Below are 21,895 nucleotides of genomic sequence, written 5' to 3' on the forward strand. Positions count from 1 at the left end.
TCCGGGCCGGCCGAGGGCAGCGCTGCCCGCAGCGGCGCGCTCGGAGAACGCCCCGGGGCTCCGCGTCCGGGCAGGCGGACCGACGGACGGACTGACGAACGGACGGACGGAGGGAGCTGCAGAGTTCGGATGCTGCGGAGGAGAGCGTGGGCAGGTAGGTGAGTGTGAAGCGGGAGGCAGTAAGCCTTCTGTCACGCCTGTGAGAGTGGCATCATGTCCTGCGCCAGGCTTCAATTCCAAGCCTTAGCCCAAAGGCTTGAAATAGAAACGTAAACTTTGTTTATATATTTATTTTTACAGAAAAGTGTTAATTTGGTTAATTGATGCAGAGATTTGTGTACTGACAATTAAATTGGATTCAGGGCACAAATCTGAACAGAAGCGGGGCTGAGGGGACTTATTCCACTCCTGTTCACTGACACTAAATTTTACTAGCTTGATCCATGTGTCTCTTCACTTCTCCAATGTCTGGTGCCTGTGGTTTAAGCATGAGGCTATCAAACCCTGTATAAAAAAAAAGATGCTAGCAAATACTACAAGCAGTGAAAGGGAATAATTTTCCAGTGATTTCTGGTGCTTCCCATAAATTGACCTTGGTTTTAGAAATAAGACATCTTTTGCAAAAGTCCCGTACTGTAACCCAGGCCATAGTCTGCTTAAGAATGTAGAAGATACAGTAATAACTATAATCAATGTCTGTCTGTAATGCAAGGTCCCCTCATTTGCCAAGAGCAAAAGTCTAAAGAAGATAAGGAAAAATTATGTGAACATTACTTTAGATCTCTGAAGAAATGATGTTAAGTGTAAATGTTGGTACCTGTTGATCTACCTGTTTTAACTATATTTTGTTTTCCAGATTCGTACTTGCTGCATTCAACTGATTTTCGTATTTAAAACATGTAATTTTCATTTTTACAACTGAGTAAAACTACATCTGCAGTTTCAGATGTTACAGATTTTGGAATAGCATAACTGTGTGTCTTCAGTCAGCACGCTCTTTGGTTTTCTCCTTCTGGTATTTTTCAGGTTGTTTTCTTTGAGTATGCCTGCTAAAACCATCTGATTAGAAAAATACATGTTGCAAATGAAAATGGGAGTGTCGGGATGTTGAATCAGCGAGGGTAATCATTGTAAACAAGTAGTGAATGACTTGAGGGAAGAACACATCAGCTTTAAAAAATTATACCTCCTCCTTCCACATCGGCATGTGTCAGCTTTGCCTGCTGTGTATCGCAGCCTTTGTCATCCAATTTGCACCCAAGCTCAGTCATTTCGGTTCAGCACGTTGTCCGGCAGCCTTCCCCAATGTTGCCATCTCTTTTCATTAGCATCTCTTAAATCCTCTTCGGTAGGATGCCTCCTTACGGCTTGTGAAACGTGACACGGTTTACCCCTCGTGTGTCCCTTCCCCAGGCAAATGGGATGGCTCCGATGGTTCGCGTGAAGTGTGCAGGGAGTGAATTTAAATGGGTGACATTCACACCTATGCAAACACACATACTTGTTTTATAGGCACACATTCAGGAGTGTAAACCTGCTGTGCTCCTGATGTATTCATGCCCCTGCTATGTTCGCTTTTAAGAGTTACTTCAATGCATGAATGCACGGACAGGAGACACCGGCAGAACCAGTGAATTTTAGACAAAAAATTCTGTGGCTGTAGAAGCCGGGCACAGGGGTTTTTTGCTCTTTGGGAACATGGGTATCTGCACCCTGTTAACCCATGCTGGCTGCAGAAACAACGTGATGTGACTTGTTTGTGCTGTCAGCTGTAATTTTTATTTTCTGTATTTTAATTTACAATGTTAAATTCAATACCCACAGCTAGTTTCTTCTGAAAAGTTTCCAATCTAAAAAAGAATTCGTCTGCAGAAAACTTTAGTAAATCTTACGAAATTGGACTATATTGCTAATAGTTCATAGTTACAGAAGGAAAACTCTGTACAAATAATTCAATTTATTTGAATTATTATTTTGGTACTAAAAGGTGCCAGAGACTCAGCCATCAAATAGATCAAAGGTAATCATGTGTATTTCATTCTAAAACCATAAATTATACATACATGAATAATGCAATGCTTTTTGAAGTGCGTGCACATCTAAAGTACCTGTGAAAGGTAGAGTATTTGACATCCTTGGTTGGTCCTGAGGCTACTGGGCTATGTGTATAAATTTTGTGCATTCTCAGGAGATGTCAGTGCTCATAGACTGTAGAAAATGCAATATGTTGTAGCAGAGAGTAATACATGTCAAGAAATGTGCTTTTAAAAGAAGCCCTAGAATTTAAGAATTGTTGATTTAAACTGTAATGAGTTCATGAGGGTAGGTTGGTACTGCTGATTGTTTTTTCAGCTCCCTGAGCTTGATCTAATAGCCTTCATATACAAAGCTGATTGCCATATGAGTGTGCCAGAGTCCAGTGTGCAGGTGAATTTGCAAACCTCCAAATCCTTGAAGAAAGGGTTGTGCCTTTTCTTCAAGCCATGTCATTATTTCAAAGTTCCAGTGTCCAGTTTCTGATGTCTGTTTGTTGCCATTAGTTGTTGCGTCATCATTACTGCAGCCTGTCACACAGAGCACACACAAGATACATAATGCACAGCTGGGCTACAACTATTAGCAAGTGATATAACAAGGATCATGTAGGTGGAGGTCAAATCCCAGAATAAATCCCAAAGACTTATCAGGGTTGAACCTGAGAGGCTGTGTGAGGATTTGGAACGTGTCTTAACTAAAATGATGTTAGTGATCCTATGCAGCTTATCACTGCTTCCACAGCAATAAATAAAATGCTGAAAGCTTCAAGAACAACAGTGTTTTAAAAACTACACAAACACAGAGGATGCATTATAAAATCATATTTAAAGTCATCTTTTACTTTGTGGTGGTCTTACATATTTCACCTTGAAAAGCTCTTTTTTGAATTTTGCCATATTTTCTTTCTGTGGTCCTTTCACTCTAAACAAATAAACCTTAAGAATACTAAGTGGTGGTATAAAGAGCTCGATCTGTCACTATTACTTGATGAACAACTACATTTGCTTTGTATCAGGTGTATTAATTCTTGGTTGGTTAACAGTTTTGAATTAAGTTAGGTTGGATTGATATATTCTGCCCCAGAAGGGAACTGCTAGAGTCGCCCAAACATGAACTCTCAGTGCTTTTGAGAGGGAGACTACAGTGATTCAATGATCCTTCACAGATATTTGACAGGCTGCAGAGCTCACTTTGGTGGCTTAATGGATTGCTATCAACTTCCTAAATTTGTTATAATTTGTAACATTGAAGTGTGTGCCTGTGTGTTAGGGCTTTTTTCCCTGCTGAGAGGGTGCAAAATTGTGTGAAACCCAGGCCACGAAACTGCTGGGAGGCCTTGACTGTGTCCAGATTGCAGTGGGTGCTGGAAACAGATACTCCTGCTGCCACTGGTGTTCTGGAGCGCTGAAAACCCATGAGAAAGCTGTTTGTAGCCCATAATCTACTGGTAGCAGGCTCTGGAAAATTGTTGTTTTTTGCTTAGTTTGAAACAGACTTGAAAAGGTTTCTCATTTTTGAGGTGCAGCTGCTCAGCAAAATGCAATTTGGTGCAAACAGGTGAATCAACTTGAGAAAGAGGGGAATTACGTCTCCGAATTGGGTGCCCCTCCTTTGGGCCTGGAGTTAGAAGCCCAGTTATTCTGTGTATCCCAGTTTAATTTCAGTCATTTCACATATGTAGCTTCCTTCTCAGTGCCTTGTTCCTGCTCACCTGCATTTCTGTATTCCTACTTCAGGAAATCCTCTGAACGGCAGTGCTCTTAAAATGTAGATACTGCAGCCTTCGTAGCTCTAGCTCTGGGTCTTTAAGGATGTGGTTCTAAAGAGACAAATAGGACCTGATTTTCAAAACTAGGAAATACTTACGTGAATCTGAAATGTTCATGTTACTTGAACTTTGTTGTCAAACAACTGGCTGTCTGCTTAGAAATGCTTCTTTTATACCAGACAGTGCCTTGAAGATAGTTGGACACAAAACCTCAGTTGCTATGGGATCCAAAAGGAAGAAGATAGAAGAACCTGACCATTTACATTTCAAGTAGGGAGTGCTATCTAATGTATGTAATTTGTTACATCTTTTGTAGGATAATACATCTGTCTTGTTTAGCTCAGTGATATAGGCGCTGAAAAGCAATATTCTTGAGTGTGGAATTACTAATCTCTTTCAGGTAAGTATATTGGGTAGCAAGGAAGAAAAGCCTAGGTGAGAAAGCATGTTAAAATTCTAATTAAGGCATTGGCAACGATGCCAATCTTTCACGAGCTAGGAGGGATTCAAGTTGTATTTTGCTGGGTGACTAGATTGAGGCTCGGAGGATAATGTGTCCGTCTGTCTATCTGTTCTTTTGTTAAATCACTTGTGAGCTAAATACCTGTTTTAAGTGCCTAACATGGGTTTACCAGACTTGTCAGCCTTTAGGTAATCAAGTTTTACCCTCAGAGTAATTATTATCATTAACTATTCAGAGCAGAGAGTGTAGTTCCCAGGTAGGAGCTGTTATTTATAAAAGGCAGGTACCAGGGTGGGGTGGGTGCAGTGCCCAGGGGCTGTCAGTGGATGCTGTGAGCAGCAGCCAGGGCTGCTCACATGGCTCCAGCCAGCTCCAGCTCAGCCCCTGTGGCCAAGAGGGTGGCACTTCAGGGAAAAAGCACTTAAGAAAGAGTAGGATGCCACAAAGGCAGTGTGAGGAGACTGAGGGGGAAAGGAAGGGCGAAAACCATCTCTGCAGAAAGCAGGGTCAGAGCAGAAGGAGCAGAGGTAGTGGTGTGGGCACTGGAGTGGGATTCCCCTGCAAGTCTTGGAGGGCTCCGTGATGGAGCAGACACTGTGGAGGACCCTTCAGTGGAGCCATTCCTACAGCAGACTGCAGCCAGTAAAGAGGAGGCCGTGCAGGAAGAGGTTCTCCTGACAAGGACTGTGGTCCATGGAGGACCCACACTGGAGCAGGTTTATCCTGCAGGACTGCAGCCTCTGGGCTGGATCCACACTGGAGCAGTTTGTGAAGGACTGCAGCCTGCAGTAAGGACCCACACTGGGTCAGGGGCACAGTGTGAGGAGGAAGGAGTGGTAAGGAGGAAACATTATGGACTGAATGCAGCCTCCCCATTTCCCAGCCCCTGTGCTGCTGGGTAGGGTAGAGGAGCTGGAGGAGTTGGGAATGTAGGGGTAAAGTTGTATGGTAAAAGCAGGGCAACCCCGACAAAGGGGGGAAATGATGCATCTGACTCCTTCGATATCAGAAGGCTAATTAGTTACTTTATTATACTATATTATTCTATACTATATTACATCTAACCTGAATCTGCACAAGCACTCAGCTCTACTGAACAGAATCTTGTGACTCTCTGCTGACTGACAGTCTGGAGATGTGCTTGGTCCTGATAGGCCAAGAAAACAAAACACCATCACTTTGGGCAAACAGTCTTCATATTGCATTCTGCTGTAGCACAGCACAGGGGCAGCAAGTGAGATAAGAATTGTTTCTCCTTTCTCTGAGATTCCTCACTGCGAATCCCAGAAAATATCCTTAGGAAGTTGTGCCTTGCTTTTTCTCTGTGAAGAGAAATGCAGCCACAAAGGTGAATCTGGGGAAAATGAGTGGTAGAGTGTTCTGTCTTTGTTTCCCACCATCCAACTCCATTTTAATTTGCACTAAATTGAGTTTTCCTCTGTTTGAGCCCATTTTGCCTGTGATGAAAATTGGTCTTCCAATGTTCTTTTTCTTTCCGTTTTTTTGTCTTGATCCATGATGAGCTTTCTCCCACTGGGCTGCTGAGGAGAGCAAGAGCAATAGTAGCTATGTGGGCATCCGGCAGCCAGCCAAGGCCAACCCACCTGGTTGTAAATAAGAAGCTGAGCTCTACTCACTTCTTAAAACTGCCTTGTGAGAACCTGTGTTTTAGTGGCAGTTTTGGGATTGCAGGTCCCAGATGGTTGGAGCTGTCTCCCTGTGTCCTTGCAGAAGGTGTTTGTGGAGCCTCCTGGCTCTTCAGGACTTTCCTGCTGGCTGGCTGACTCCTGTTAAGCTCCTCCAAGTTGATTACTTGCCATATTTTGGATCTAATGTTGAAAAGTCTCCTTCCTAGACTATTAAAAACATTTATCATTAGGGTTCTTAGAGGCCTGGAAGGAACAAATATTTCTTCTTCATCAGATAGTTCATAATTTGCCAGAACTTTATGGGCTTTATGCAGTTCCAAACCACGTTGCTTCAGGAGGTCTCAGCACCTGCACTGTATCCAAATGACCTCACTGTTTATTTGTATCTGTCCTGTGTTCAGTCTCTCTCTACCACAGCTGGGCACAGGTAACACACTTTCATCCACTCTTCCTACCTCCTTCCCAAAATACATTAATGTATTTTATTGCTTGATAGTAGAGTTGTATTTCTGTGAAAATTTTCCCCCCTCCTTTCCTCCAGTATAGTGCAGAATAAGAGTTCAGACCACAATGTATATTGACTGAATTTTACAGCTGAAATTATTGTAAGGGATCTGAAATGAGCTGAAGTTTTACCTACATATTTTTATTTTATAACTTTATAGTCTTCACCTTTTAGGGTGAGCAGACCCTCTTTTCCGTTCTCTCCCTTTTCCAGGTCTTTAATCATTCTTGCCATGCTGTTATTCTGCTTTATCTTTCTGATTAATAGAAGGACTTGGAGTGTCTGCACTATTGTTTCATGGAGCAGTTTTAGTGGTTTTTGTGTCATTAACAAGTTCTATGTATACATTGTCAGTTGTTGTGTCAGCAAGCCTGCCCTGCCGTGGGCACACTGTTTCACTGAGCTGTACCTATGTCCTAAGTTCATAAATTGGTTTGTGTTAGAAGGGACCATAAGGACCATACAGTTCCAACTCCTCTTGCCCCTGACCAGGTTGCTCAAAGCCTCGTCCAACCTGGCCTTGGACGCTAGCTGGGGAGGGGGGGGCATCCACAGCTTCTCTGGGCAGCATGGTCCAGTGTTTTGACACCATCATAGGGAAGAATTTCTTCCTCGTATTTAATCCAAAACTACCCTTTCATGTTCCCTTTCTGAGTGCATATGGTTCATTTGGAAGCATGTAGAGCAGTAGTTTGCATGCTTTTCACCTGTATTCCAATGGGTTTCCATTTGCCTGTGTTGCACATCACTTATCATCAAATTGAGAAATTGCTGTAGTTGATGTTGGCCACCCTGAGGTTCCCTGCACTTTTGTTTCTCTTGCCTATACAATTTTTTGCCTTACTGAGATCTTACTGTGTCACCACTTCATCTTTCCATCAGCATCATTAACAACAGATTTTCCTATGGAGCTCTGAGGAATACTGTTATTGAACTTCTGCAGTGGTGAAGGTGACTATTTAGTCCTATTATTGCTTTCTGTCTTCTTGGGTTTTTTTTAATCCAAAACAGTGTTTGGCTTCATATGCTATTTCTTTTTTTTTTTTTTTTTTTTTTTTTTTTTTTAAGCTTTTGAGTGTCTGAATAAGGTTTCCTGTATTCAGTGCTCCACTGGCATACTCAAGCCTTTCAGGAGGTTTGGAGTATCTAATTCCAATATCTATTAAAAGTGTTTAATTCCAGATTAGCAATATCCAATTTCCGCCATTTCAGTTTTAAGTGTAAAGAAATACTGTACTTCATGTTTTTTAACCAAACTTTTGGGAACTGATGCTCAAATGCATCTGGAAGTCCATGTGCCACACCTACAGCATTTGAAACTTAGAAAGGCATTGTTCACTCATCTCCAGTTTCAGAAGCAATGTGTCTTTTCAGTGAGGGAATGCATGGTGTTGGTAGCCAATTATCTACATCACCCCAAGACTTCAGAAGGGTTTCATTGTCTCGTGCTTTTATTGTTTTAACAGCTTTATTTGCTTAACAGAGTTGCTTACTTTGTTGGAGGTTATAAACCAGGTGACCCTTGTTTTTAAGAACTGCTGTAGGTAGACATCAATCTGATTGTGAATCACCAGAACTGATAGGTGTAATGGTTAAGTGTCAGAACTAGTCAAGAACTTCACTCAGTGCTAAATTTGCTCTGAAATTACAACTTCAGAAAAAAGGTTAATGCTTTGTTACTTATGAATAATTATTCCCACTATCAAGCTTTTAAAACTCTAAGTTATGTTTTTAACATAAATTATCTGCACTTTAGAAGTTAATTCTTCTGAGTGAACATTCCAATCTGAGAGTGGGTTGAAAGAATTCAATTTTTAAATATCAGTGTGTAATAAAAATGCCCATTTTTTCCCCAGTACAACTTCAGTTAGTCAGCATGAACAAGGTTCAGTTTGAGGTGAAACACAGACATTAACTGATTTAAATTGAGGCAAAATTAGTGATGGGGAATACTAATACAATTTTTGAATATTTAGTGATGCCCATGATGCCCAAGGCTGTTTCTAGAGTATTTTCATTATTTCTGGATGAAAAAAAACCCAACCACACAAACCACTTTAAAATATATTAAATAACTTTAAAAGTTGTTTATTATTTTCTTTAATTGTCTGGGAACTGAGTGGAGGCTAAGTCAGGTATCTGGTTTTCAAGCAAGTGGGTGCATAATGCTCTAATAATGGATAGAGAGCTTTGCTTCAGGAATAATTCAGGTCAGAAAGTTGGTTTCTGAAAGATCTGTGTTTCATTTGGTGTCAAAGGTGGATCTTGTGTGGTCAGTGAGACAGAGGATTGCAGGTGAAAAACGGACACGACCTAGTGTGAGGGAGTTGATTGATCCTGAGGGGATTTCATTCTAGTCAAATTTCAAACAAAAAAGGTTCCTGAATGGAGTTTATAAACATTTCTTTTTGAAAAATTCAAAGCTTTCACTGAAATTCTTTCAGTCCTTCATTTGTAAGACTCTTGTCTTGAGTCTTAAAACTCATTTTGTAAGTAGTAGATGTGATGTGAATTTGGAAAGGCATTGAAGATCAAATCTGGAAAGGGATTCAGACAAATATTTTAAAACTTGTAGGAGATGAGCTGCTAAATAGCTTAACAGAAACTGTTTTGAAGCACTGTAATAAAACCCCCTATTGTGTGTTTACTACAGAGTTTTAATAATATAGAATTATAACTTGGCCTATATTAAACTAAAGGGTAAATGTCATTAATTATTTGCTTGGTTAATATGGATTTTTGGAATAAAAATCTTAATCACAAAATAGATAAAATTAGCACAGGGGAATCAATGTGAAGTGGAATGGGTTTTCCTAGCACATGCATTACCTGGATTTTTTGGTTGACTTTCTCACTAACCTTCTTTTAATGAGATTTTAAATGCAATTTCACTTTGGTATGACAGTGTAGGTAGTCCATAAATCCCAGAGACTAAAAGAATGTGGTGTCATATAACCCTTTTTCTTTGGTCATGATGAATCTTTGCTAACACTTTTTTTTCTGTCTACTGAAAACAAATGAAGAAGTACATGTCATATGTGTGTGTAAATATCCACTGACTGTCCCTCGAATGGTTGAAATTGCTTTTTGCTGTTCCGCTGTTTTAATAAAGAACTCTTTTTGAGTACTGAACACATTCCTTTTGCAGCCTTCATATTTTTTTCCCATTTCAGCTGTCATTTAGATGTTGATATGTAAAGCAAAATGGCAAAAATCAACACCCAGCACTCCTACCCTGGTGTACACAGCCTGTCTGTCAGAACTGCTGATGAAGATATCGAAAGAATTGAAAATGGCTATATCAGGTAATATTTTCCTTTCATCACAGTCAAGAGGACAGATTGCTGCATAGTTTGTGGAACTCCTGTAGCTCTGGGAATGGGAGCTGGAATTATGGGAATATTGTGTCATGATATTGTTTGCCAGTGCACTTTACAGACTTGACAACGTCTATCCAAAGTACAGAATCAGACACAGGGAGGTTGTCATGGTTTGCAGTTTTGGAACCAGGAGCTCTATTACCTCAGGAAAAAAGTCCCTTTTTACATCAGTGGGAATTACACTAACTCATTAAAGAGAAACCTCTTTCTCAAGTCACCACACATATAGCACACAGGGTCTGTGCTTCCAACAGAGTTTGTAGGGTTTGGTGAAAAAAAAGATCCTTCCAGAACCATGCAGTGAGAAGCCTTGGGAACGTTTGGTTTTTTAAAAGCAGCCTCTGCAAATTGCCGAGTTCCTGTGATAGGGAAAATCTGTACTGTATAAAGAGTATCAGCTGTTTTTGTACTGGATTTTCAGAGTGTCTCACTGTACAAAGGAAATGTAATAGTTTCTTTACATTCACCTTTGTCTAGTTTTGATTGTTTTGAAGTGGTTGTTTGAAACATGCCAGTGAGCTTGTACTTACCTATTGCACAGTACCAGTCATTCCTCTAGACTGGGCAAAGCCTGCTGGGCCTGTGGAAAGATGTCTGATGATCCATAGCATCTCTAAAGGCTGGAAAAGGTTTTCTGCTTTTGGCTTTTTATGGCCAACCACCTCCTCTATGTGGATGTTGCCAGGCTGTCTCTTGCTGTTCAAATGCACACCCAGGCTAGAGCACCCAGAATCCTCATGGGCTGATGGGACTCCCTGCATTTTGGTGGTTTTTGGATTGCATGTCCCTAGCAGCTGCTATGGATGCTCTGTTTGAATTAGTCCTTTTTTTCTTCTTGCTTTGCTTACATGATACCTGCTGTCACATAGATGTACCTACAGAAGTGAAAATGGATCTGATTTGTTCTGCAGTAAGGCTTGCTTGCTGTTGTTGCACTACCCCATGGTCTCCTTAGGGAGATTTAAAAGAGCCCTGTCCCTTTCTCTCCATTAACAGTGATGTGTGAGAAAAAGTGAAAACACAGATTGAAATGAGCCTCTTCCTTTCCTTTTTTTAAATGTCCTGTTTGTAGTGGATGTCAGTGATTGGCAGCTCACAGAATGGAATTACTGGCGGGGATGTGAGAGTGGGGTTATAAAGGTTTAAATGTAGAATTAAGTCCCTGCAGTCATCTGCAATTTCAGAGGCAATGACTTTGACAGATAGAGGGACTGAAATATGAATTGCACTTTATCATCATGGTGATGGTCTTGAAGAGACATTTTTTTAAAGGAAAGTTTGATATTATCAGTATTAATTGCAGGACTTCATGCATGGGTAAGAAGATACAGTCTTCTCTGTAAAAGAGATCTCATATTTAAGATTTTTGGATTTTTGAAATGAGTGCTGCTAAGTATATACAATATCTTTATAATAATATTATTTTTTTTAATTCAGATTTGCTTTAGAATATATCTATATGTGTGTACCAAAAGATAGAAACCATCCAGAATTTTAGGTTTTCTCTATCTTACATGAAAATATGCAATTATAGATATTGGGGAAAAAAGCATATATGCTAGAATAGCAGCATTTCTTCTTTGCCTTTGCTTTCCTCCAGCTATTTGCTGTAGTTCAACAGAGCAATTATACACATTACTTAGTTCTTAATAAAGTCAGTGGGTGTTAAATTTATGCTTAATGCTAAGGAAGTGCTTAAGCACTTTTCAGCTGTGAAATAAGGTGTTACCAAGAAAAAGCATTCACTGCAACAGTTAACAGAAATGCTGTGCTTGTTTATGCTGCAGTGATTCATGTGCCCATATTCTTACTCTGTAGTGTGTTATAAAGTTGGTTCATTCTGTCAAAACAAAAATAAAAAAACCCCAAAAAATAACAAATGAATCTCCATTTTAAAAACCCAGCCTCTGTATAGAAATAGCTCAAATAGGAGAGGCAGCACATCAGCTTATAGACACAGGCTGGCTATCTAAAGTTGAAAGTAGGATTCAGCTGTGCCCTGAAGACATCTGGATTTCAGTGTCTTCGTGTGAGCAGGTGCCTGTGTTCCTGCGGTCCTGAGCAGAGATGTAGTCAGTACTGATGGTCAGCAGCACCCAGGGAACTGCTCAGCTTACCCTCAAATTCAGTAACTGTTCAGGCTCCTTTGGCTCTCTTGATGAGAGGTATTTAGTTGCCTGAAATAGGCATCTAATGCTATTTGAGATACTATAGAGTATTTGAAGCGTTTAGCTGGTGCTATGAATGTGAGGAGAGAGCTGTGTGCAAGTCCAATAAAGTATTTCGAGGTGTTACAAATTGTACCAGACTCTATTCTGAAGCAGCTGAATCAAGCCCTGAGATGGGCATTGGCTATAATGGGAACTTAAATACTTCTTAGGCACTGCCATTAACAATATTAGAATTTATTGCTAAGATCACACAAAATATATATCACTCAGTAAACAGGAATGAAAGTACTTAAAAGCAGCCATGGTAGTGCAGTCTAAAACACTAACTAGTCCAGTATCCTTTCTCCAGCAGGTCTATAGGCAATTTCTCCAGGAAATGCTAAAAAAGGTGGACAAACTCTACTATTCTCTCAGCATTCAGCTCAAGAGAGTTCTTGGGCTGAGTGTGGGCTCTGTGAATCTGGTAATCTGTGATGAATGCCTGTTCCATGAGCTTGTTCATTGTCCCTTAGAAGGATGTTAACTTTGGCAAGCACAATATTCTCAGTACTGGCAACATAAACTGAGTTGTAAAATTTTTTCAATATTGAATGGTATTTTGTTATTGGAAGAGAAGTAGAAAACAGTTAACAAGTTGAGAATCCTGGGACTGTCAGGATCTATTTTAGCATTGTTCTTTGGGTAGAAATAATAAAGTTTTAATTCTTTGTTTGTTAAGTTTCTCAGTTGTGAGTGCACATAAAATCGTGCTGCTGATTATCCTTTTGTGGGCATTCAGAATGCTGCTGCCAGCTCCTGTGAAGATACTGCAAGTATCATTTTAGACAGTGTTTTCCTGACAGTACAGATTAACAGACCAGTGTGAGAGTTCTTGTTTCCATTACAAAGGGGGAAACAAGTTACTCTTATTGGCATAAAAAAGTCTTGTAAAAGTGAATACTAAAGACTGAAAAACATGGAGAAAACCAAGGAGTACTATAAAAAAATGAGTGAACCCTCATAAAGTCCAGCTTCCAGTGAAGTCAATTTCAAAACTCTGTTACTGGAAAATGAGGCTTAAATTTAATCTTTTTTTCCCTCAAGTGCTAATTTTTTAAATGCTGATAAATCATCTTCCGCTTCTGAGCTTGCTGGAATGAATGGCAGAACCTCCACTGACTCCAGTTCATATTGGATGTCTCCAGAAGAATAGGAGCACAGGCTTAGCAATAAGGTTGTCAAATATATTTCTGTATTACTAGGGAGAGGACAATTTGCTGGACTGTTTCCTGACGCAGTGGCGGGGAGAACCAGATGGAAGAAAGTCTGGTGAAGGCTGCATGGTATTCCTTAAAAAAAAAAAAAATTGTTCTTTGCAGAACCCATTCACTGTGTGAGGATGCATCTTCAGAACTGCAGGGAGTCATTTCTGTGGAGGGAGGACATGTACCCGAATCCCAGGCGGGCTCCTTCACTGGCAGGGGAGCAATGGCAAGGTAACATCCTAGCAGAATTTCCAGTATTAAGTTTAATGTGCTGGAAGAGACTGGTCACAGTTCGGAGGCAAAGAAAGAAGAGCCATTGCTTTCCAAAGAAAATGGATGGAGTCCAGCTGAAGAATGTCTGTAAGAAGTAACAGAAGTGGCATTTGACCTTGATGCATCACTTTCTTATTGCTCATAAATGTCTTAGAATCTGAGAGAGGCTGAATAAGCCCAAAGAAATTTTTCAAATATAAAAGAATAAATTATTTTTACGTAACGGTATCTGAAAATATATTGAATGCCTGGGAAATGCATGAAGTGAGGCCAGACTGTAAAATAAATGGGTAAGTTTGGTTCTGGCTGATAGCTGATGCAGTGTTTGTTTCCTGTCAAATAAAACATGATTGTCTCCTCTGGGTAGATGGCTCTGGAAAGGGAGGAGACAGGGGGTCTTTGTGTTTTGAGTGCAAGAATTTCTCTCAGTTTTTAGAATCCAGTTATGTTTACGATGGATTTGGAGCCATAGTCAGCAAAATTGAAGCTGACCATTGTCTTAAGTTGTTTGTATTACTGGGACTTCAATATAAATCTGAAGTGGAGCTTCAAAACTTTATTGTGTCTGAGACTCCAGGGCTCTGCCTTCAGATACCGTTGTCCACACAAGACAGACCACAGTCACTTTAAGCATAGTGTATTTCAAAGAGCAAAGAAAAAAAATACTGTAAAGCTAGGGTAATTTAAAGAGTATTGTTCACACTTCATCATTTTGGATAGTGGAGAATAAACTTGGATTTTCCTGCTTGGTTTTCAGATAATGACACTACCAGAAGTAGATGACAAAGTCTGCAAGAAGTTGAGTTTAGATGAGAAAAGATTATAGGTGTGTGTTTTGTGTAAACATAATGCACATGAATATATAAATTCGTACTGAGAGCTTCCTTTTTAATCTTTGTTTGTAATTGCTTTACCCTTTTCCAGGATAGATTGAATTACGTGTGTGTGTAGCTACAGTTACGTATGCTCTGAATATACAGGGAAGTTTCTGATGTAATGCAAACATGAATGCCTAGAAATTTAAATATTAAGGTAACACAGCCTGACTCTTGGATGAAAATTCTCAAGGAGCTAGGACAACTGCTTCTGATGGACTTCACTGAGTATCTCACTTTGAGATGCAAAGTCCCCCACTCAGCAAGAATATTCTTTTGCTCCTGCAGTGGGGATACAGTGGAACAGGAATTGGTGTGTGAGGTATTTTCCTGATCCACTGCAGAAGGTGATCTATGGAACTGTGCAAGGTCACACAGTTACTCCATCAAGTTTAATTTCATCACAGGTGGAGATGTAGAGAAAAATCCTGGGCTGGTGTTTGTGGGGGTGTTTTAAGCTGCCTCATGTTTCTGTCTGGTTCAGCCATTTTGTGTGTGTGTTCCACGCAGGCTGTCACGATTTGTGTTGTCTGTAAGGTCATGGGCCACAAGACATTCTCACCATGCAGAACAAAGGCCTGATTCCTTCCTGGAGCGTATCAGGGGCCCTGAGCTCGTGGAGGTGTCCACCAGGCAAAGCAACATCCGCTCCTTCCTGGGTACCCGTGAGCGGCCCGGGGCAGTAAATAGGTAAGAAGATGTGTTTATACTTGAAGATGACAGAGGTTGTCATGTTTTCTTGGTAATTAGGATGTAAGTTGTATTTTAAGGAGAGAGTAAGGAGCTTAGCATGGGAGATGAACACAGTATCTAATGCTGCCCAGGAATCTTCAGATAACTAAAGTATCACACTTTCAACAGATTTTCTTCCTCAAAAACGCTGATCTTGAACTAAAGGATTTTGGTCATACTGCTTCAGGCAGAGTGATTTCTCAGAACTGGAATTTTATCATATGCAACTTGATGTTGCTGAAGTGTTCTCTACTGAGGAGAATGCAATTTCTATCTCAAGAATCTAGGATGTTTCTACTTTTGGCTTTTCAGGATCTTAATGTACATTATCTGCAAGTGTTAGGAAGAAGCAGTTTTGCAAAAGAAGCAGTTTTGCAAAATGTGTAATTGCTTTGTTACATCTACTCAGAAGTCCATCTGATAACAGAAAGTTTCTGATGCAGAAATGACAAAATCATTTGGATGCTGACTTCACTTATTAACACATATGTGATCTTTGGTATGGAAGGCAGGTTCGGTCTTAATTTTTTTCCAGTGAAACAAAAGAAACCTTTATGTGTTTACAGTTCTTTGACGTGATGAATTATTATTACTCTATAAATGTATGATACGGTGTTTTAAATTTAACCAGCTAAAATGGGAAAATGAAATCCCAAGACAAAAGCTGACTTTCTGTTTAGCATTAGGCTTTGAAGCAGAGACTCCTACATTTTTTTGCATAATTAAAGACTGGTAGGTAAGCAAATAATAAGTTTCAAAAATCTCAGCAAGCAATTCAGATTAAAGCAAAAACCTTTGAAGGTGTGCATTACACAGGTTACTTTGATTTGTTGTACTCCAGCACAGCCTTATTATCTTCACTTGATCTGCTTCTTAGAAATTCATCTCAAGAGCACTTTTTATTGAATTAGCCAGACTGTTGCCTGATTTCTCAGGTGTCAGATCAGTAGCAACTGCAGATGGGAAGTAATTAGAGAGAACAACATTGATCATGGGCCAACAAACCTCTGCATAAGGCTATTTGAAATTAATTTGAGAGCACCCATCCTTGCCTTCTCAGTTTTATGCTTTTGCTGGTTGACAGTAACTCTCAGTTGTTGGATCATGAAGGCTTAATTCTGCAGCAATGGGTAGGTATGCTCATTACTTATCCACAAGCCTTGACACTGCATCTGTGAAGAGGACTTGAAAGGATTGAAGAAAGCTTAAAATAGTAGCCCAATGAGTACAGGGCTAAAAATACACCTAAGAACAGGCTTCAGACATCAGATGTGGTCACAAATGTGTATGCCAGGCACATGACAGAAAGGAGCTGGTGCCTTGAAGCAGTTATGCAAAGGGGCTTATCACAACAGTCAACACTGACCTTGCTAATCTTATCAGTGCCTCTGTGAGAAGCTCGTGAGTCCGTCTGTCGTGTCGGTAAACACGTGTGTGAAACACCAGCAGCTTTTACTGACACTCTTTAATGTGTTTGATTTAACTTGTTTGCAGTCACTGGCCCTTGGCCAGGTTCAATGTCAACTTTAGCAACAACACCAATGAAGAGTAAGTACTGCTAACTTCCAAAGACCTTTCTACTACCAGGACCTTTTTCCCTATCCAGCCTAGTAGCATTTGTAGTATAAACTCCTTAGTTCTTGCTAAGCCTTTCCTAAGAGTATAGTTTTATTATAGAGAAAGGTCTAGTTTTCTTAGTGTGAAAAGCATCCCTTGTGCTCCCTGTGAACTTCTTTTTGTCTGAAGTTAACCCTTCCTCTCAAGGAGTGAATTTGACTAAGCATTTAGTCCCTACCTTCTGTAGTTCAGCTGGCTGATTTTACTGCATTACCAATTGACACATTCATTTTTCAGTTTTTAAATGAGATTCATGTATAAACTTTCTAATAGTGGTTTTCCTGTTTTAACACACTGGTCCCTTTTTGCACATGAAGTCCCCAAAAGTTTCAGGTTGTCAAATGAGAAGTGTATACTGGTGAGGGCACCAAAACCCATTTATATGTCCATCTTTTAAAAGTGTGTGTTTCAGTTCAGCAGTTGCTGTCCTTTTAGAGGCATATATTTACACAAAATGTCTGACAGAAGCTGTCCTTTTGAGTTTATTTTATATAATTGACAATATATTTCACAGTGTTACACCAAAGAGAAATTTATTAAACCATGTGAAGAGCTGCTGTAATTTAAAATCACCCTACATCAATGTTTGTTGCTTGTCTGAGACCACAGCAATCTGAAGACATCTGTTCTTTAGTATCCATTAGCAGATCTGTTCTCATGCATAATGATAGTAGTTTTTTTCATTACTTTCCAGATGAAAACAAAAAACTTAAAGGTAATCAGTACATCTTCTGATTGTGTCAGAAATACTTCTAGAAAACTTGATTGTTTTTTTTTCTCCCAATAATTCTATTATAGGCAAGTTTAAACTGTACATTTTGAATGATGCTGCAAAACCTTTGTGCACATAGCTGAAGAAGAGATCTTCCTGCTCCGAAAGCAACTTTTCTGTTTGTTTTGCATAACTTTTATTCAAAAGGAAAATCTCTGTGCAGTGAACAGTGACAGAAATATGCAGGCTTTTATTTAGACTGATATAAAAGAAGTGCTATAAGCTTGGAGCTGAGCCTGCTAGATGGAGCCCAAAGGACTGGTTAGGACAGAAATACTTCTGCCTTACTCTGTTTCTGACAATGACTCAGGTACCTTGGGCAAAACTTTCATCCTTTCACTGTCTCATTGTTTTTAAATGAAGACAAGACATGTCTGTCTACCTGCCTGACAGCCTCAGACATACTTGATTTGCAGAGTACTTGACAGATGAGAAATGCAAATATTTGAGTCATTCAAAGACTATGACAGTGTTTTTATAAGGGCTGATGAAGTAGGTTTCTAAGTCTAAAGCTGCACACAGCTTAGAAACAGCACGGATGCTGCGGTTTTGGGGTCAAAGAGGACAGACACAAACTGTTTTATTAGTTACTGGATTCCACTTTTCTCAGTGTTACTGGTCAAGAAAAAGAAATGTGGACTTTTCACTATGTTAAAGACCTAAGTGTGCCATGTCTTGGGGAACTGTACATGATGCTTTCAAGTCTTTGATTATGGCCAACATTTTCCTCTGAGCAACTTCCAATCAGACTGCAAGCAGATGGGAGTATGATAAATTGGGAGTTACCACAACAGAAAAATAAACAGAGGTAGCATGAATGGAAGAAACTCATTTACAAAAGGTACCTGTAGTTGATAGATGAGTTTGTAGGAGATCTCAGACCAGAGAAAAGTAAGTGTTGGCATTATATGCTCTGTGAAATAAATTTTTTTCACTTTTTAAAAAATAAAGCACAAACATAGGAGGGAGTTGGAATTGTCAAAATAATCCCTCCAGAGTTCACCACCACTGAGACTTTTTGACTGATTCTTGATCTCAGCCTACTTTTCCCTGCATAACAAGATCCACAAATGTACAGCTGGCCCTGCTCTTTGAAAATTGTGCTTAGTGGTAATTCTTCCTTTCTTGTAAGAATACCAGGCATTTGAAGTATTGAGGAGCAAAATTAATGCTAACAACAGCAACTGTGCATTTGCCTTTAGATCAGACACCATGCATAGTAATCTGAAGTGAAACCCTGATGTGTTTTTTAATCCAGAAGGAGTTTTGTGGGCAGATTGGAAAATGAAGCGGTAAAGTTCTGGACAGTCAGTCTAGAGGAATAAATTCTTGAGAAGCAGTTCCCACTGCTGTGTAGGAATCAGCTTTGGTAAATGAAAATCTCTTTCTCTGATTGAGATGCAAGTAGAAATGTAAGATCAGTCAAGCCAAAGGTTCTTTTCTCCTCCATTCTGCTCCCTTGTACTGTATAATTTTGAAGGTGTCAGTGGTGTTGGTCAGCTTGGTGGGCATTTCCCTGGATGTGGCAGAGCGTGGGATCTCAGCGTTTTTTAGCAAATGAGTCTTGGCTTTTCCAAAGTACACTGTGGTGGTTCATCACTGTGTGAATGTCTAAGGGTAAGAACTGGAACAGGTGCTCATTACTGATGGGTGAAAGCTGCTACTATCTTAAAATGGGTGGCTGTCATCTCCTTTGGAGCACTTCTTTCTCCCTGTATTGAGCACTTTCCTAGATGTGACTGCCATTCACAGCACAGACCTTTCTGTCTGAGCAATGTGAGCAGGTGTGCATGGAAAGCACAAGTCCTGTAAGCAGCACTATTACAGACTCTGTCCTTGCTGTGGGATGTTGCTGTCATTAAACTCATTTGTGCTTTCTTGACACCAGTGCAAAGGGAGACTCAGACCCAGCCTTGGCAGAAGAGGAGAAAACAGAGCTCTCATGGGAGCAGGAATCCATGGCTTTCATTTACACCAGACATTATGTGTGGCATGTTTTGCTATTCACATACACTGTAGTGTGAGGAACACTCTTAGGCTTTTCTGTCTGAGTGGGACATTTTCTGCTTCAAGGACTAGAAACATTTTGAATAAAAAAGGAGATCTTGGATGATCGATTTTCTGCTTGTGCAAGTGACACCATTCTTCACAGCACGTTACATGATTCTTGACCAAGCTACGTAGCAAATCTAGCTTTAAGATTCAGTATCTTGAGAAAGATGTTAACTTCCTATAGATTTGAAAAGTATTTGTGGGCCTGTCTGCCTAAGTTAACATTATTTCAGGACTCTTATGTTCAGACAAACCTAAGAATGGGGCAATTCAGATCCAGAGGCAATTAATTAATTAAAATTTTGCTGGTTTTAAAGAGCCATGAGAGGAGATTCATGCCAATTTTTTATAATTACTATGAAAGCTTCAGACAGTCATGTTCAGGTTTTGTCTGTGCAAAGAACACTGACAGTTTGTTAAGCCATTTCACATTCTGTCATCATTTGATAGCTTTCTTTTTAAGTGCCTGGGTTCTTAAGAGTCAATCAAACTGAATGCGTTTACTTAAAATCAGCCTGGTACGCTGATGTCTGAAAAGGTCAAGAAGGTGTGGGTGACTAATGCAGAGAATCAGCCAGCTGGTTACCTGATGTGATGGTGTGGTGGTGTCAGGGTGAGAGGTCTCAGCCTGAGAACCCTTTTTTCCAGTTGTATCCCTGTCCTACTCTGTCTGGAGTTTAGAATAGTTTCCCAAACCTCTATCCTCTCCCTTAACTGCTCAGTATTGGTAATACTGCTAAGCCTTGCATTATGTTGTACAGCAAAAAGGAAGAAAAGAAAGAGGTTAAAGAGGAGAAAAAAGAGGAAAAGAAAGATGACAAAAAAGATGACAAAAAAGATGATAAAAAAAAGGAAGAGTAAGTATAAAGCATGAATGTGTGATTGTAACTACAAAACATGGTATAGCATTTCATTGTAATGTTTACAGTTGTTCTGTAGACTGCATATTCTTAGCCTGTCAAATCTTTAATACATTTCCCCTTTTGGGAAAGTTTCAACTGCTCAGCAGAGTTGTTGTATCTTAAAGACCTGTGTTTAGATCTTTTAGAAACAGCTGCCTGCGTCAGTAAAAGGGAGTTGAGTTACCTCTTTCAACTTTGAGTTGAAGATCACTTTTCAGTTATGACAACACTTTAGGACAGCAGCCTGCTTTGCAGAGCTGCACAGACTTTTCATTGTTCCATAATTTCCATAATGATTCAGAGCAGATGAACCAAAAGTCTGGTTCATCTTACCATGTAGAAATATCTTACATGAAGAAAATTAAAGGTTTGCTAATAAGTTTACTTATTTCACTGACTAGTTATTTAGTTACTTAATATGGTGCAGTTAATTGCTAGTGATCACTAAATTTGCTTCTGTTGGTTAGGGAATGGTGTGTTTCAGCAACAAAATGAGATAATTTGAATGCTTTTGACAGAAATGGATCCCCTTCTTACTTTGTTCCCCTAATGCTGACCCAAATATAGTGCAATTTACTATTACCAGTGATTAAAAGTAACGATGATGGCAGATAAAAAGAGAATGCATTTGAGTGCATTTCACTCAAAGTTAAGGAGTATGTTACAGCAATATATTGTAGGTTTGTATGTATGTATATGGTGGCACCTGCTATACAGACATGAGGGCATTCCAAATGGAATCTGATTGATCCCAAAATCTTTATTAATCAAAGCTTTTATTTATTTTTCCAATTACAAAGCCTTTGTTCTAAACACTCTTTTGTCTTTAATTACTATGTAGTGAAAGTGTGAGCTCTGCAGTAGCCAAGAGTGTTTTAAAACATCTTCTCAAAATTAAAGTTTTAATGTCACAAGGTAGTATACTCTGATGTATAACGACCATATTTCATGGTCACCAGTTTTGAGGTGGTGATCAGTTTTCTAGAAGAAATGGTTTAAAACCAGTAGTGAAGATAGTAAAGTAAATATGTTTTAGATTAAAGCTGCTTCCTTTTTTCACATTGCCTGGGTATTCAGCTGACAGCAATGGCAATGCCAGAAATACACACAGATTTGAAATAAATTATCATTATATTTTAATATATTTGCATTCTTGGAGATTAGGAAAAGTCCCACAAATACATATTCAAGCATTGCCTCACCACATATTCTGCACATTATTATACAGTCCACAGATCACAGTTTTACTGTTGAAATAATTTTGCAGCTGTGAACCTCAAATCTACTGGTGTGTATTTCCTCTGATTAGAAGCCTAATTGCTCTCTATTCCATATCAGCCTGTCTCATGCTGGAGGTGGGCACTTCTGAGCATACCCTGTGCCATTAGCCATGCTGTTCTTCAAATCTTTACATTCTAGGCCTGTATGCTTCCTTGAGCATCACTTCCTTGTCGT

The 21,895-nt window shown here is 39.6% G+C and overlaps 1 protein-coding gene across 3 annotated transcripts in view; it reads left to right on the forward strand.

Moving 5' to 3' along the window:
* The first annotated feature begins 29 nt into the window (after positions 1-29).
* CNGA3 (cyclic nucleotide gated channel subunit alpha 3) overlaps positions 30-21,895 on the forward strand; it is a 31,595-nt gene continuing 9,729 nt past the window's right edge. For 2 of the 3 annotated variants that reach the window (XR_005953644.1, XM_041417979.1), the window contains exons 1-4: positions 80-158; positions 9,596-9,727; positions 13,332-13,448; positions 14,876-15,055. Coding sequence is in view for 2 of the 3 variants with exons in the window: in XM_041417979.1 (XP_041273913.1) it covers positions 9,627-9,727; positions 13,332-13,448; positions 14,876-15,055 (398 nt within the window). In the remaining variant the exon portion in view is untranslated. Of the gene's footprint in view, positions 159-9,595; positions 9,728-13,331; positions 13,449-14,875; positions 15,056-21,895 lie in introns of all 3 variants that reach the window. The other variant, XM_041417980.1, reaches the window with a different exon arrangement.

Source organism: Onychostruthus taczanowskii, unplaced genomic scaffold (genome assembly GCF_017590055.1).
Source record: "Onychostruthus taczanowskii isolate IOZ18803 unplaced genomic scaffold, ASM1759005v1 scaffold58, whole genome shotgun sequence".
In the NCBI taxonomy this organism is placed as follows: Eukaryota; Metazoa; Chordata; class Aves; order Passeriformes; family Passeridae; genus Onychostruthus; species Onychostruthus taczanowskii.